Source organism: Aureobasidium subglaciale, assembly GCF_000721755.1.
Source record: "Aureobasidium subglaciale EXF-2481 unplaced genomic scaffold scaffold_2, whole genome shotgun sequence".
Classification (NCBI taxonomy): Eukaryota; Fungi; Ascomycota; class Dothideomycetes; order Dothideales; family Saccotheciaceae; genus Aureobasidium; species Aureobasidium subglaciale.
In genome coordinates, this window is record NW_013566993.1 from 1,440,871 (window position 1) to 1,454,031 (window position 13,161).

A 13,161-nucleotide genomic window follows, 5' to 3' on the forward strand; every position below is an offset into this window, starting at 1 on the left:
TGGGCACACCAGACACATTGCCTCTTGCTACCTCTATCATCACAGTCGCCCATCTCACGTCCCGTGCACTGCTTCTCAATTTCCATCACTAGACTTCTGCTACTGCGATACCCATCACCACGACACATCTCGAGCCACGGGTTCGTATCCACGAATTGTCGCAAGATGTATGCCGCAAGTCAGCAGCATGATATAGTCTGTGATCTGCTTCGTTTCTCACACGAGAAACCAATACCAGCACAGTCTGGCACTCATCTTCATTGGTCTAGTGGTCATGATTTCCGCTTGTCATGGGTTTCACATCCAAACAAGCGCGGGAGACCAGGGTTCGATTCCCTGATGGAGAGTCGTTTGTTTTTGTCAAGTCTCGTGGTATCATCCATAGTGCAAGTGAAACTTTTTTGCTGTGTACAGGTATTCTCCCGTTGGTCACCGATATGGGATCACCGATATGGGAGGATGGCGTTCCCTCATGGTATTCGAATGGTGACACGTGGGACTTCTACCATTCACTATCTACAGCTTGGCCTTGATCCACATGCTCAGCTTCTCGAGACCAGCAGGGCCGTCGTAGATATCTCTCTCCACAGCTCTTGCGTTGATCTACCAGCAGTATTAGTATTCCACTAAGCACGTCGGATTCGCACTGGAAAAGACTTACATGCTGAGGTCCCAGATCCTCAATTTTCTCAACAGCGAGCAAGCGCATCGTAGTCTCAATCTCTGCTTTCAAGATCTCGTACACGCGTTCGACACCGGCTATGCCTCCCGCTCCGAGACCGTAGAGAGCATTGCGGCCCATACCTACGGCTTTTGCTCCTAGACACAGAGCCTTGACGACATCTGTACCACGCTTGATTCCACCATCCACCCACACCTCGATTTTGTCCAACACTTCGGGGCAGTACTTGCGGATCTCAATCAGTGTGTGAATAGCAGGTGGCGCAGTATCAGCGGCTCTACCACCATGGTTGGACAGGATAATCCCTTGCACCTGGGGAGCATACAAAGAAGCCAGGTAAGCATCTTCATGTGTCTGCAATCCCTTGAGCACGATAGGCAGTTTGGTGTGCTTGGCCAACCAGGGTAATGTGGTCTTCCAAGTCAAGTCTCCTGCTGTGCCTGCAAACATTGCTGATGCTACGCTTCCACTTGCTGCTTTTGGGTCTGGTGATGTTGTGCTGGAACTGCCTTCTTGGTGTGAACTGCGAATGGGAAGGTTTGAGCCCACATTCTTGCCTTCTCTTTCATCATGCTCGCGCTTTCCAGGGACAGGTGCATCGAGAGTGAGGACGATGAACTTGATCTTTGTGAGTCTGTTGATGCGCACCAGCATTTCCTCACTCTTCTTGCGGTCTCTCTGAACGTAAAGTTGCCAGCCAAACACTTGATCCGGGGGTGAGCCCTCCAATATCTGCTCTGGCGTTTGAGAAGCATTGTTGGAAATGATCTGACAAGCGCCGAAAGTGGAACAGGCTCTCGCGATACCGTGCTCACCGTCAGGATGACCGAGCCTGGCCATAGCGGCCGGAGAAACGAAAAGCGGGATGTTGACCTTGTTGCCGAGGATAGTGGAACTGGTGTCGCACTTTGTAATGTCCACGAATACCCTCGGTCGCAGCAGAATATCGCTGTATACCGTATTGTTCAAAGCCTTTGATCTCAAATCATCGGCAGCCGAGAAATAGTACGCCCACGCCTTTTTGCTCATCTTCTTTGTAGCCACAGCTTCAATATCGTCCATATTCAAGCAATGATCAAGTGGCATGATAGCATCCTCATCCTCCTTCTTTTCCTCACCCTTGGGTTTCTCCACTGCAGGCAAAGTGCTGGCGTCCAAAGGCCCTAATTTACATTCTGGCGCCAGAGACTCCTCGAGGATTCCCGGTGGGTGGATGGGATCGTATTCTTCGGTTGCGTCTTGTCCGGCTAGTTGCAGGATGATCTTTGCACCACCGGGGTGCTCGGGAACGAATTTTGTCACGTCGTAAACGTTGCCGTAGAGGATCACCCAGCAGCTGTCTGCACTCCTGTGTTGGGAGACTGTGGTTGTGGCGGGGAACATTAGCTTTTTGTGGTAGCATGAGGAGTTGGTTGCGTGCTACCTTCGTCGTAAGTGTATGTCTTGCCCATTTTGGCTTGTGTCAATCGTCTGGTGTGAAGGAAGATATGACTGCTAGCAAGATACGTCTAATGTGAGGAAGAGTGGGTAAAAAGCGGGCGACAGCCATCCTTGAACATTTGGGTTGCCGGCGATTGAAGATGGTCAATAGCCGATATCATCCATGTTGGGGTACTCGGGTTGTTTAGGCCCGAGGGCTTGATCCACACGGAATCAATCTCCCGCTTTCGTGGGGGATCAAATCTCGAGTGTCTAATTGGTCAGCAATAATATACAGTACATTAAGATACATGGCAGTCTACAGCGACAATAGCTATCATCGAGAAGGACTGTGCGAATGCCTGGGCGTCCGTGTCAAAGACCATAGCCAATTAACAGTCGCAGCAAGTCCAATTGCTCGCACGATCAAAGCATACGTCACACCTTTCCTCATGCAAGCGTAGTAGCCTTCAAGCATAGTCCCAACAGCACTCTCAAAAGACCGCCCTTTTAAGCTTCGCCCAGATCCGAGTCCGCCCATGCCAACATCGTCGTTACGCTCGCCTTCTGGAGGGGAGATGGCGTCCAATCCTTCTTTGACGAGAGGCGGCATTGACAGATTGCCGGCCTCAAGCTGCAATCTCTTGCTCTTCCTGAACTTGTAAGTTGAGAGCCAGATGATGAGTCGAACGTCGGGCATGGTAAAAGTAGGATAAGACCATAATTCCAGCGCATTGTGAGGCGGTAGCAAGTCGAGCAGGTCAGCCACTACTCCCAGAGTGAGTCCCCAGAGGATAAGTGGTTGCTGTTGTGGCGGAGGTTGTAGCTCCGGCGGGTCAACGAAATTCCAAAGTCTCTGCATCGCCATTCCTAGTGTGGAAGATTCAGATTTCTTTGAGTCGTCAGTAGGTGGTTCCTGGCAATAAACGCTTTCTGCAGGGAGCAACTCTATGGCACTGAACTCCATCTGACCAAGCATCCCCGCGAACGCCCATCTCTTCAGGCCCGTCTCCTGTTTCGCTAACCTGTTGCTGACGTCTTCTAGATGTACAGTCCGTTGTCCTGGATCGAGTAAGGATCGAATGGGTACCCAATGAGTAGAGGCAACTTCAGTAGGCTGTAGACGAAGCGGTTGCAGGTCATGCCGAGTGACAAGAAAGACATATGGACATAAGACCATCAAGGGGACTCTACCCCAACTAGTCGTGACAACTCGTTGTGGCAGATTGCCGACAGCGATAGAAGTCCGGTCTGATAGTTCAATACCAACTTCTTCAACAGCTTCACGGACGGCAGTCTTCTGGTCACTTTCGTCTTCAGGATCGCGTCTGCCACCAGGTAGTGCGACATGTGAAGTCCATCGATCACCCTTGCGAGCGGCACGCTTGATGAAAAGCACTTCTGCTTCTCCGTGCTTGACCCAATGCTGAGCAAAGAAAGAGTCAATATCGCGAGCGGGCTCGATAGTCATGTCAGGTTGATGTGCATAAGACGGCTGTATGCGCACTATCAAGGCGACTGATGCACGCTTCTTTATTGTTTCCGGGCCAGCGACATGGGGATATGGATTATTGTGCAAATATGCCAGAGTCTGATGCAGATGATTTATCGAGTCATTACGAGATGGTTCAGACAGATTTGCAGGCGGACTGGCCATGATGATCAGGATTGGAGAAAATGGTTGGTCAAGAATCCAAAAAGGTGGACGGGCTGTCACAGCAGACATGCGGCGTGCCAACGCGGGCGACGCTGATTGGCTCCTTGGCAGCAGTGACGGAGGCTTGAACATGGTGAATTGATTGCGACTCAAAAACTCTTCCTCCAGCAGGCCTGTCTTTTGTGACTTGCAGCACACCGAGAGGATCATAAGATGAAGTTCGGAACGACGCTGCGCAATGCCGTGTACGAGCCGTGGAGGGAGTCGTACATTGACTACACCAAGCTCAAGAAGCTGTTGAGGGAGGACGACTCGAGCAGGAAAGACGACGCCTGGACCGACGAAGATGCGCAAGCCTTCTACGCCGAGCTGGTCAACCACCAATTGGAAAAGGTCACAAACTTCCACAAGTCGACCTACCAGAAGCTGCGCGACCGCACCGCCAAATGCGAGTCCAAGCTGGACCCCGTCGCCAAAGCTGTCCAGGACAACGATGCCTCGACCAAGAAGCCAGGCCCGTCGGACGGAGAGAGGAAGCGCATCCTGAAGGAAGTGCTGGAGGAGCTGGACCGCATCACAAAGGACATCAACGAACTAGAAAAGTACAGCCGCATCAACTACACGGGCTTCCTCAAGATTGCAAAGAAGCACGACCGCAAGAGAGGAGGCCGCGTCTCGAGCATCCGCCCACTGGTCAAGTCCAGGATGGCCGACGTGCCCTTCAACACCGAAGACTACTCGCCGCTTCTCTACCGCCTGTCGGCCATGTACTCGTTCGCCCGCCAGAACCTCGAGGGCAAGGACCGCCCCGTCTCGCTCGTCGACTCGATTGCCGGCGAGGACAGCTACGTCACCCACAAGTTCTGGGTCCACATGGACAACCTGCTCGAAGTCAAGACCATCATCCTCCGTCGTCTGCCTGTCCTTGTCTACAACCCTCAGACCGAGAAGGTCGCCGAGGGCACCCAGCAAGACCCTTCCATCACCTCCATCTACTTTGACAACCCCGACTTCAACCTCTACTCCAACAAGGTCGAGCACAAGACCGACGCCTCGAACCTCCGCTTGAGATGGTACGGCAAGCTGTCGCAGAAGCCTGAGATCATGTTCGAGAAGAAGACGGTCAAGACCGAGAACTCCAGCGCCGACGAAAGATTCCCCATCAAGGACAAGTACATCCAGCCCTTTATCAAGGGCGACTACCACATGGAGAAGGCCATTGAAAAGCGTTCGTCCCGTCAAGTTTCTGCAGACGCCCTCGAGTCTTTCAAGCAGGGCATCGACGACATTCAGTCCTTCATCAAGGCCAACGACCTGCAGCCCGTCCTCCGCGCAAACTACACTCGCACCGCCTTCCAGATTCCCGGTGACGACAAGGTCAGGATCTCCATCGACACCAACCTCGCATTCATCAGAGAAGACGCCATTGACCCTGACCGCCCATGCCGTGATCCCGAAGACTGGCACCGCAGAGACATTGATGACGCCGAGATGGAGTGGCCTTTCAAGTCAGTTCGCAAGGGAGAGCTTGCCACCTTCCCCCATGCCGTCCTCGAGATCAAAGTCAAGAATGACAAGAACTACGAATGGATCGACGACCTGATGAACTCCCATCTTGTCAAGGACGCCGCCAAATTCTCAAAGTTCGTTCACGGTGTTGCTTCCCTCTTCGAAGACAATGTCAACACTTTCCCCTTCTGGTTATCTACACTCGAAGAGGATATCCGCCTAGATCCCGAGGTAGCCTTTGAGAAGGAGCAAGCCAAGAAGCAGAAGAAGCAAGAAGACGAAATGGCTGTTGGCAGTTTGATCAAGAGCAAGAGCCTCTCGTCATACAAACCTGGCAAGATGTCGCCTGTGGGCTCCCCAACAGACAAGGGCAGCTATCTTGATCGTCGCGCGTCTCGCCAAAGCCAGACATATGCCGGCGCCCAATCCCTTGGAAGCGTTGCTCGCTCTCAGCCTACCGGCATGGCAGCCGTTGCCGATGAGCCTGATTCTGATGATGATGGTCGCCAGGCTCACAACACCGAGATCCCACAGGCTGCCACCCAGTCTGGTCTGCAAACACTCTTCCCAGCATTCTCGACCTCCAAGTACGCCCGCAACCGCCGCGACCGCGATCAGCCTCTTCCTCCTGGTGTTCAAAAGCCCGAGTACTGGATCAAGGATCAAGGTCCCGTCAAGGTCGAGGCTAAGGTCTGGCTTGCTAACCAGCGTACCTTCATCAAATGGCAGCACATCACCGTCCTTCTCGCCTCTCTGAGTCTTGGTCTCTTCAACGCCGCTGGTGAGGAGAATAATGTCGCTCGTGCACTGGCTCTTGTCTACACCATTGTAGCAGTCTTCACCGGCGTCTGGGGCTGGGGTGTTTATCAATGGAGAAGTCGCCTTATCCAGCAAAGAAGTGGTAAAGACTTTGATGCTCTTACTGGTCCTGTTGTCGTCTGTGTTGGTCTGTTTGTCGCTCTCATCTTGAACTTCGCTTTCAAATACCAGGAAATGCGTGAGAAGACAAAACACCATGGTCACGGACACGCTTTTAACCAAAGCCAGTCCATGGATGGCATGGATGAGTTGAAGTGAGTTTGATCTTTGTGTTGAAGGGCGCCTCTACCGATGTAATTGAATACCCGGCACCATTGTCAGTGTCAAACGAGTCTCTGTTGTAGAGTATTTGCCAATGTTGCGGAAAATAGCTGCTGTACATTTTGTATGTAGGAACGATGTAATATTCATCTCAACTTTTGCTACCGATACCGCGACGATTCCCTCATCAGCGCAGCCGGCTTGTTTCACAAGTACACCGGCAATTGGCTACTCAATCGCATGGCGTTTCAATCGTTCAGTCAAGACAGAGCATTGCTTCGAAGGCTTGCATAACGGCAGAAGAACATTCCGAAACCATGCATAAATCCACACAGCTTGCATAAATCGAGCAAGGAAAGAAACACTTCCGTGCAGAGTGACCCTTTCCCCGCACCCTCTTTGTCTACCACATCAACAACGCAGATGGTATGAGTTTATGCACGGAGAAGGTAGATCCGTTGTTTTGGACGCAAAATGCTGTGGATATATAGGAAAGGCTCATAGCCTCTATGTTTTCTGGGACCAACGTGATTCCTCATCTCTCACTTGACAGCAGTCATCGCCACATTCTCGCCATTGTCGACATCATGTCTGAGCAGAAGGACCCAGTGATGTACACGAGGTCCAAGGCCTCCTCGGATCTCGACAGGAACATGACAGGACACCATGAAGCTGATGTGGAGAAGCAAGCTACCATCGCTCAGGATTGCGTCAACACGACAGATCCCAGCATCGTCTCGTGGGATGGCGAAGACGATACTCAGAACCCCATGAACTGGACTGCAAAGGCCAAGATCATCAACTGCGGTGCCATCATCTTCCTCACGTTCTTGACACCGCTCGCATCATCCATGTTCGCACCTGGTGTTCCTGACGTCTTGCGTGAATTCAAGGAGACCAACGTCACGTTGGCCGCATTCGTCGTTTCTGTCTACCTGCTCGGATTTGCAGTTGGCCCTCTGCTCATCTCACCGCTGAGCGAGATATACGGTCGTCGTCCCGTGTACATTGTGTGTAATGTTGGCTTCCTCGTTTTCACCGTGGCTTGTGCGGTCGCGCAATCCATGCCTCAACTGATCGTCTTCCGTTTTTTTGCTGGATGTTTCGGGGTGAGTCCCGTCACCCTGGGTGGCGCTTCTATTGCGGACATGGTTCCGCAGGAGAAAAGAGGCGCTGCTATGGCTCTTTATGCTTTAGGTATGTGAACAACTGACGTTGATGACTTCCATACTGACCAATGGTAGGTCCTCTACTTGGTCCCGTCATCGGACCCGTCGCTGGTGCCTACCTTGCTACTGCCGAAGGCTGGCGCTGGGTCTTCTGGCTTATCACTATCGCTTACGGTGCTGCAGCCATCCTCCACGCCCTTGTCTGCAAAGAAACATACGCCCCGACGCTACTTCAGAGAAAGACCAAGAGATTGCAGAAGGAGACAAACAACAGCGAGCTTCGCTCAAAGCTTGACGACGGACTTCCCGCCAAGGAGCGTATGTCTCGTGCACTTGTACGACCTTTCAAGATGCTCTTCTTCTCGCCCATTGTGTTCCTGACTTCTCTTTACGTCGCTGTAAGCAACTTGAATATCCAAAAGCACCTCCTACACTTGCTGACAAACATTTTCAGGTGGTATACGGCATCCTCTATCTTCTCTTCACTACCTTCACGTTTGTCTTTGAGGAGCATTATCACTTCTCCAGCTCGAACGTCGGCTTGAGTTACATCGCTAGTGGTATTGGAATGTTTGTTGGTCTTGTCTTGACTGGCGCCAGTTCCGATCGCATTCTCAAGCGTCTCGCCGCTCAGAACAAAGGCGAGATGAAACCGGAGTTCCGTCTACCACCTCTAATCTTCCTCGGAATCACCATGCCCGTCGGTCTCTTCATTTACGGCTGGACAGCGCAAAAACATGTTCAATACATCGTGCCCATGCTGGGCACGCTCTTCTTCGGCATCGGTGTCATCTCTTGCCTCATCTGTATCCAGACCTACCAGATTGATGCTTTCACGAGACATGCAGCGTCTGCGATGGCGGCGAACACTCTCTTTCGCTCTATCTTGGGTGGTCTGCTTCCACTTGCTGGATTGGACATGTACGACGCTTTGGGCCTGGGGTGGGGGAACAGCTTGATTGCTTTTGTTGCTCTTGCTTTGTTGCCGATACCTGTCGCTTTCTTCTACTACGGTGAGAGGATCAGGAATAGATTTCCTGTCAAGCTGTAGAGATGTAGTAATAGTGTAGTGTAGAATAAAATCGATACGGTCGACTTTGTTGCTTCCGTCTCCACGCCCTTGCAGCAATAGCTCAGGCCGACAACCTGTAATACGCCAACATACCGCAGTCAGAACTGGCTCTCCAAATGCAGCTTTCACATGCGAGAGTCTAGAGAAGTGAAATTAGGCAGTGAAAACACGAAATGTGAGCGCGACCAACAGTCTTGGCGTTGCTTGCGCGCTGGCGCCGGCGCATTCTTGCTATGATTCCCAAATCACAACACCAACTTCCTCCTTCCTTCCTCATCCTCCTCCACCCATCTTTCTCTTCCTACCAACCACCATCGTCGCCGACCTGGGCCGTCTGTTTCTCAATCCCACTTCTAGAACTGTTGTCCCAGTTCGCACCCACCCTCGTTTGGCGTTACCCATGTTCTTCTTTCTCGTTTTTATCCAGCGCCGGCGTCCTTCCTTCACTTCCACATCAAGCCACCTTGCTCAGGTTACGTCTGCAACCCTTTGTCATCTTCTACCCTCGTTTGCGCCTCGTCTTCGCAGTTTTCCATCTTTCTCCACCTTCATTCGCCCTGTGTCGCTCCACTTCACCCCCGGTGAGCAGTAGGTCACGGCGCCGCGCACCCCTTTATTTTTCGTTACTTCGTTCACCAGTGGATGTTGCAGTCCAGGAAGCCGGGCACTCGCTCCTTAGCGGTGCACGACCTACGGTCGATTTATCCGATTCCTCTCTCACTTCGATGCACGATAAGCTTGTTCATTTCAGACCAGTCAAGCCGTCCAGATCTTCTCGCGAATCTGGAAGTCGAAGCACAGTGGGGAGATTTGAAGACAAGACGCAACGTGAACTCTGAAGGAAATGCTGTCATGGCAAGGGCTCTGGAGGGGGGAACACCCGCGCAACGCCATGGTAGTCTTGTCAATTGTCCGTCTGTTCCTTTTCATAAGGCGCAGGGCACCATATGTCGACCGGGGCGATGAGTGATGCTTGCATTGCTTGTCGCTTCGAAATTTGTGGGCCGGGTTAAGAGTTTGTGACTTCTCTTCACGGTGGACGTCGATGTAAATTTTTGGAACTTTTCTCGTTTGACTCTCTCTTTTGCGAGTCGAACTCATACTTTTTTCATCGTTGTCCTGGCCTTTTCAGCTGGTCTTCGGAGAAGATAACTCAGAGTTGAGTGTTCATTTTGTCCTTGACTCGTCGTCTCGGATGTACCCAGCACTCTGCCTACCGCCCACTTGAGGCCTCAGCAAATCTACCAAGTCTGCACATCATATAATCCATCGTCCCACGACTTCGCTTGAGACTTTTGATGTGTTGTCGTTCGAGGTTCATGATTACAAGCGTGAAGTCTTGGGAGCTGTCGTCAAAAAAGCAGCAGGCAGGGCAATGCCGGCTTCGGCTCACGTTTGCTGTGGCCTGGTCGTTGCCATCCGGCTTACAGCCGTTGAATACACAAAGATCGTGGCCGCTCGCTGTTGCAAACACTGTTACTTTCCTTCCTGCAAGCGCGTCGCACTTTGCGATTGCTCAACACCACTATCGCAACACTTTGCCAGGAGCACGACGTGTGCTGCACATCATGCTGCAATGACATGGTAATCCAACATGCCGATGAGCTGAAAATATGTCGCGTCGTCCAATTATGCGACCTGCATCCAAGACAGTCATAACTAAAGATGAGGCTTACTTGCGTTGCCTGACAAGATGGACGTTATATCTCCCCCCATTTCCTGAATGACATGCAGAGTTGAGGCATAGAGGCGTTGAAGGTTGTTATCGGATCCGACTTTGCGGCCAGTGGTGCTGGCCTATCGACTTCTCCGCGATCCGCAACATCATCATCACTCCGAATTGCGTGATAAGGATTGTTCCTGCGCCTATGGCGCCAGACCCTGCAGCATTTGCGACAAGTGGAACTTGTACCTGCGCCTCGTATAATATCGAAGAGCGGACTCCATAAATACTCGTCGACCGCTTCCATCTTGCCCTCTGATCTTGCTCCAATTTACTGCTTTAAGATGTCTACCACTGAGACCCAACCCACTATCATTTCTACCGCGCTCGATGGGGTGACCAACACTCAAAGCACTCCTCTTTTCAACCGCCGGACATGTCCGCCCCTACCTCTGGGTGTCGCGGTTGGAGCACCAAGCGAGAATTTCAAGACTCGCCCTGCGGCTGGCAAAAAGCCAGCTCGAAGATGGGACCACATCTTGAGTTTGGAGAGCAAGGGTCGCAAACCTTCGAATCTCAAGGGAACTGCGAGGTACATGAAGCCAGGAGTCTTGAACCTGTGCGGAGGCGTTCCTTCAAGGTGAGACGCGTAGTTTGCTCGATTTGAGGACACATGATTGATCATGCGCAGCGAATACTTCCCCTTCAGCTCCATCAGTACAGCATCGCCAAAGGCTTCAGATATCCTGCCATCGTCAAAATTGCAGCCATCTTTACAGACTCTTACAAAGCACGATGTGGCAGACGGAACATCGGAATATGATCTGAATATCGCTCTCAACTATGGTCCGACATTGGGCGCTGCTCAAGTTTTGCGGTTCGTGACTGAGCATGTAGAACTCTTGCACGAACCTCTGTACGCGGATTGGGCAGTCACGTTGTCGATCGGGTCCACATCAGCGCTTGACATCGCATTCCGAATGTTCTGTGAGCGAGGGACCTACGTGTTGGCCGAAAAGTTCACCTTCAGCTCAACGGTCCAGCTGGCAGAAGCTTTGGGGGCCAAATTGCTCGGCGTGGAAGTGGATGATGAAGGTATGGTCCCAGAGTCGCTGGACCATATCCTAAATGAGTGGGATCCTGCGTACTACGGTGGAGCGCCTAAACCATTCCTTGTGTACACTATCCCATCTGGCCAAAATCCTACAGCATCAACTCAACCTCTCGAACGCCGCAAAGCTATCTATGCAGTAGCAGAGAAGCATGACCTCTTCTTACTGGAAGACGATGCCTATTATTACTTGCAGATGGATCCCTACAACGGTAACACAGAGTACAACCCGCCTCAACACCCTCCCACGTTTCAAGAATACAAAGCTGGTCTAGTCCCCAGCTTCCTATCTCTGGACACTTCTGGTAGGGTCCTCCGCATCGACACGTTCTCCAAGATCATCGCACCAGGTGCTCGCGTAGGCTGGGTCACAGGTCCCGCTCAACTCATCGAGCGGTATCAACGCCAAGCAGAGTTTGGCACTCAAGCTCCCAGCGGATTCAGTCTTCTCGCTCTCTACAACATATTGGAAAAGGAATGGGGTCATGAGGGCTTCTTCAACTGGTTGGCCTATCTGCGAGCTTCATACACTCATCGTCGAGACGTCATGGTCAAAGCCTGTTACGATCATCTGCCTGCTGAAGTCACGAGTTTCACAACTCCTTCTGCGGGTATGTTTCAGTGGATCCGTGTCAATGTTGCTAGTCATCCCAAGGTCAACCAAAACGACCAGAGCGATGCTGGGCGTCAACAGAATCTGCTGGATATCGAGCATGCAATCTTCGAATCTGCTACCGAGGAACAGGTGCTGGTCGCCAAAGGAAGCCTTTTCAAGACTGCTTTGCATAAAGGTGGAGCGGTGGATTATGGTGTGTACTTCAGGATGACATTTGCTGCTGCACCTGAAGATCAGATTGAGGAAGCTGTGAGACGTTTTGGAGTCGCAATCAGGAAGGAGTTTGGGCTCTGAGCCCACAACGTACAGCTGTGTGACATGGACGTCACGTTGATTTGAGAACAACATCTTGCCATAATCGCTGTGTGGTAGACCCCGAAGTTAATCGCAAGCTCGCATTTACCGTCCAGCAGATCGATTTTCTTCGAAACCTGAAGGATACATGATGGTTATGAATGACTTATGATACTGCTTTGCAAATTGTTGAAACCTGCACCAATTAGGGAACGTGATAGAACCTCATGGACTACTCACCTTGGCACCAATATTGCGGCGTGCGTAGATCAAAAGACACAGGTAGGAGACTTCAGAGACAGCAAGTCGATACAGCCACACGACGTGAGATCAGCTGCCATGTCGCGCTCTGTTGGTGTATATGATCAAGGCTCAGGAACGCAGAGTATCGCCATCTGGCATATTTGAGTGTAGGTTTGAGATGCTCGAGCCTACGAGCAAGAAACGGATGTGAGCTCGCCAAAGCTGATCAAAGCACAGCTAGGCCATGGATGGGGAAAGCTTGTAGTAAAGCGAGATAAATCAGGTGCAGCATACTCATGAAGAGGCTTGCGTCTGGCGCGGAGCATCATCTGGTGGTAAGGATTTCTCATCAACCGACCATTTGCCTAAGGTAGCATTGGGCTGCTGTAGAAGGAGTATAATTCTGCGTCAATCTTTGGCATTGCGTGTGGAAGATGGACGCCTGTGTGGAGGATCTCGCGTGGTCCACAGGGGTCAGAGCATCCTTGTTACGGGTAGGGATTATAGTGCATGCGGGGTCGTTGTTCCTCGGTCCATTAAACTTTGACGTTCAGCTGGAGCACCAGGCAAATGGTCAAGCGAACGGCAGCCAGCCCAAACCACGAGTTAGAATTTCGACTCAGCTGCTCAAACTCAGGGGCACGAT

The 13,161-nt window shown here is 51.7% G+C and overlaps 6 protein-coding genes across 6 annotated transcripts; 4 read left to right on the top strand and 2 right to left on the bottom strand.

The window, feature by feature from the left end:
* Positions 1-516: 516 nt before the first annotated feature.
* AUEXF2481DRAFT_2069 (uncharacterized protein) lies at positions 517-2,133 on the bottom strand (the record flags this gene model as incomplete). The annotated part of the gene is made up of 3 exons (XM_013491815.1): positions 517-603; positions 662-2,043; positions 2,106-2,133. 3 exons carry the CDS (start codon positions 2,131-2,133, stop codon positions 517-519), a joined length of 1,497 nt encoding a protein of 498 aa, XP_013347269.1.
* A 246-nt stretch (positions 2,134-2,379) lies between these two features.
* Positions 2,380-3,749, bottom strand: AUEXF2481DRAFT_36584 (uncharacterized protein). Its single transcript, XM_013492069.1, has one exon. It carries the CDS (start codon positions 3,570-3,572, stop codon positions 2,439-2,441), a length of 1,134 nt encoding a protein of 377 aa, XP_013347523.1. The 5' UTR covers positions 3,573-3,749; the 3' UTR covers positions 2,380-2,438.
* A 150-nt stretch (positions 3,750-3,899) lies between these two features.
* Positions 3,900-6,515, top strand: AUEXF2481DRAFT_36585 (uncharacterized protein). Its single transcript, XM_013492070.1, has one exon. The coding sequence runs from the start codon at positions 3,972-3,974 to the stop codon at positions 6,342-6,344; it is 2,373 nt and encodes a 790-aa protein (XP_013347524.1). The 5' UTR covers positions 3,900-3,971; the 3' UTR covers positions 6,345-6,515.
* Positions 6,516-6,934: 419 nt separating this feature from the next.
* On the top strand, positions 6,935-8,567 carry AUEXF2481DRAFT_2072 (uncharacterized protein; the record flags this gene model as incomplete). Its single annotated transcript, XM_013491816.1, has 3 exons — positions 6,935-7,544; positions 7,592-7,914; positions 7,971-8,567. 3 exons carry the CDS (start codon positions 6,935-6,937, stop codon positions 8,565-8,567), a joined length of 1,530 nt encoding a protein of 509 aa, XP_013347270.1.
* Positions 8,568-8,694: 127 nt separating this feature from the next.
* Positions 8,695-9,614, top strand: AUEXF2481DRAFT_410219 (uncharacterized protein). Its single transcript, XM_013492316.1, has one exon. The coding sequence runs from the start codon at positions 8,822-8,824 to the stop codon at positions 9,425-9,427; it is 606 nt and encodes a 201-aa protein (XP_013347770.1). The 5' UTR covers positions 8,695-8,821; the 3' UTR covers positions 9,428-9,614.
* Positions 9,615-10,595: 981 nt separating this feature from the next.
* AUEXF2481DRAFT_26488 (uncharacterized protein) lies at positions 10,596-12,272 on the top strand (the record flags this gene model as incomplete). The annotated part of the gene is made up of 2 exons (XM_013491937.1): positions 10,596-10,891; positions 10,943-12,272. The coding sequence occupies 2 exons, from the start codon at positions 10,596-10,598 to the stop codon at positions 12,270-12,272; spliced, it is 1,626 nt and encodes a 541-aa protein (XP_013347391.1).
* Positions 12,273-13,161: the final 889 nt, after the last annotated feature.

Coding starts and splice junctions, on each gene's coding strand:
- AUEXF2481DRAFT_36584 (XM_013492069.1), bottom strand. CDS start 3,572: ATGACTATCGAGCCCGCTCGCGATATTGACTCTTTCTTTGCTCAGCAT.
- AUEXF2481DRAFT_36585 (XM_013492070.1), top strand. CDS start 3,972: ATGAAGTTCGGAACGACGCTGCGCAATGCCGTGTACGAGCCGTGGAGG.
- AUEXF2481DRAFT_410219 (XM_013492316.1), top strand. CDS start 8,822: ATGATTCCCAAATCACAACACCAACTTCCTCCTTCCTTCCTCATCCTC.